The sequence below is a fragment of the Fulmarus glacialis genome, unplaced genomic scaffold (assembly GCF_000690835.1).
Source record: "Fulmarus glacialis isolate BGI_N327 unplaced genomic scaffold, ASM69083v1 scaffold17132, whole genome shotgun sequence".
NCBI classification, from domain to species: domain Eukaryota; kingdom Metazoa; phylum Chordata; class Aves; order Procellariiformes; family Procellariidae; genus Fulmarus; species Fulmarus glacialis.
In genome coordinates this window covers 4,348-7,037 of record NW_009196099.1, presented here as the reverse complement: position 1 = coordinate 7,037, position 2,690 = coordinate 4,348, and the positions used below count along the sequence as shown (strand labels likewise).

Sequence of the window (2,690 nt, the reverse complement as noted above, 5' to 3'; positions counted from 1 at the left end):
AGTGATACATGAGTAGGGGTTTCAGAAGGCAATTCAGAGGACCTGTTTTCCCAGAAGTGTCACCTGAAGAGTGACTTGTGAAAGGAGCTTTTCCAGCACCCGTCTGGGTGCCGGCTGAGACAATCGGCCAAGCTTTTGGCCTTTGTTGTTCCTTGGTGCTCCGTAACAGTTTCCTTTCCAGCTCACCTGAGGATCAAGCTTGATCAAAGCATTGGTCAAACTGTAGAGAAACAGATGGGAAAGAACTGTAATTTAGATATCTGACGAGGAATTTTTTTTTTGTTCTTTATTAGTTGTTTCACAGTGAGATATAGGTAGAAGCCGTAGCTGAGATAAGTATCTGTTGCTCTAGTCACTGCAAGGAAACACTTCCCGAACAGCTATACTCTAAATGGGCAAAGCAGGCAAAGGATGAAGAAAAGGATTATCTCCTTGTTTTAACAGGGATAGTACTGATAAGTGAGGTGCCCAGGGTCAAAGAAGTTGTTTGTGGCAGAGCCAGATGTCCTTGGTCTCCCTCCTTTCTTTCCTAACAACAGAATTGTCCTATTTTTCCTGATTTATGATCAGGAATTCATTAAGGTAAATGAGTAATAACGATAATTCTGCTTCTTACATCTGCAGATCGCCCAGGCCTTGTTTGCGTCGAGAGGATAGAAAAGTGTCAAGAGGGTTTCCTGCTGGCATTCGAACACTACATTAATTACAGAAAACACCATGTTGCACACTTTTGGCCAAAACTGCTGATGAAAGTGACAGATCTGCGAATGATCGGAGCCTGCCATGCCAGCCGCTTCCTGCACATGAAGGTGGAGTGCCCCACAGAACTCTTTCCTCCGTTGTTCCTGGAAGTGTTTGAGGATTAGAGAGACTGGAGCGGTTCTCCGCCCCCCGCCGTCGCACTACTGGCTGTCATTTCATCCCGTTGCCCAGCTCTTCTCACCTCTGTTTGTTCTTCTTCTTCTTTCGTTCTCTTCTGTTTCTTGAGGCGGGGTTGGGTTTTTGTTTGGGTTTTCGTTTGGGGTTGCTGGGGGGCAGTTGTATACACATGGATGAAGACATCCCTTTAATGCGGGTACTTGTGACTATTGCAATTTGTTCTTCAGTCCTTTGACGTGAATGCTTTGACAGCTTAACAGTGAAAATACAAACAGACCAATCTCATTCACCAGCACTTGCGTGGTCACCAGCTCACACACATCATTGCTTGGAAAATATGGGAGAGAAATTGAAGTGGCAGAAAATAAATTGGCCTCCAAGTTAAAACAGCTAGTGTTAATTTGACCCTGGCAATTCTGTCTAGCATTACCTTGTTTTGCAGGGCACAAGCGACCAATTCATGAGATGAAATTTCTAGTCTTCATGGTTGTTTCTATTGTAACAATCACATTATGATCTAGGATCCTCATCATCATCACGATCCCGTCATTATCTGAGGATTGTTCCAGCAGATACAGTTTAACTGTGCCCCATAAATCAAGTACTTAAAATAATGCAGAGTGTTAGAAGGGACTGACTCATTTTTTTTCCATGTGTATAAGAAAGTAAGATCCTTCAGTTCTTACTACATTTGAACTCCAGGTAACTTCACTGGAAGGTCTGTTGGAGCAAGGAGGGGAATTTGATCCTCTGAGGTGCTTTTCCTGAGAGTGGAGAGGTCCGCTTTTTCTGACGTGAATGGAAAATTCGTCACTGAGGGAGAACGCTCTCTGTCAGGATAGCAGGCTTTCCTCGGAGTTATTCAGGGATATGAATGCTCACAGAACAAGGACGAGGAGAACAAAACATATGGGGTGACCTTCAGATGGGACAGAAACCAACTGTGTTATTAACGACACTCAAGACTGTACAGCTTTATCCCAGTAATACAAATAGTGTTGCTTGGCAGTAATCTTTTGTTTTATATATATATATATAAAGTTTATATGCACGTATATATATAATTTTATATATATATAATTACAAATCTTCAGCAGATGTCTTAAACATATTTCCATATTTTTATCTTCTCTCCTGTGCGTGTGTGCGTTTATGTGTGTTGATCAGCTAGGTTCTCCCGCCTTGGTGTCTGAATGTGTTTTGTTTGGCTAGATTCTCTCTTGATTCCTTTAATTTATTTCCACTAACTGCACTAGCAGGAACCGAACTGAGCAATGACAGGATGTCCTGCTGCCGAAATCTGCAAGCCAGTACTCACAGTCCTGGAATGTTTGGAGGCCGGTGATGAGGGCATTATAGGTAGAGGTTCCTCTCTGTCATCCATCTCCATTCAGGGGTGTTGTCCCTGGGTTTTATAAACTTGATATTAAACCATTCTCTGAATTTGTATGATACATCAAAAGCATCCTTTCTGTTCTTCCTGGAAACCAGAGACTTAGTTCACGTATTTTGCACTTCCTTATACCCCACGTTCTTTCATGTTGTGCATTCATTTGTACCAATTTCTTTCTCTGCTATTTATTGATATATTTGCCTGGCAAGTCAGTGGGCATTGTTAGGGTGGATGTGTTGACTTTCAAAGCTCATGGCCCATATCTAAACCCATACGTTATGTGTTTATCCCCTCATGAAAACACGATACTCAGGAAAACTTACCTTGTAGGTGGAACACAGTATGTGTGTGTCAGGGGTTAAATTCTTTCTTTTTATTGATAAAGCATTTGGAGTGCTATTGGCTATGTTTTCAGGGA

General features: G+C 42.2%; 1 protein-coding gene across 2 annotated transcripts in view; it reads left to right on the top strand.

Annotated features, from left to right (window-relative positions):
* The window catches only part of LOC104072591 (thyroid hormone receptor beta), a 47,406-nt gene extending 46,261 nt beyond the window's left edge, over window positions 1-1,145 (top strand). The window contains exon 7 of one of the 2 annotated variants that reach the window (XM_009572104.1): window positions 625-1,145. In XM_009572104.1, the coding sequence (XP_009570399.1) occupies window positions 625-866 (242 nt within the window). In that variant the 3' untranslated portion in view covers window positions 867-1,145. The remainder of the gene's footprint in view (window positions 1-624) is intronic. The other variant, XM_009572103.1, reaches the window with a different exon arrangement.
* Window positions 1,146-2,690: the final 1,545 nt, after the last annotated feature.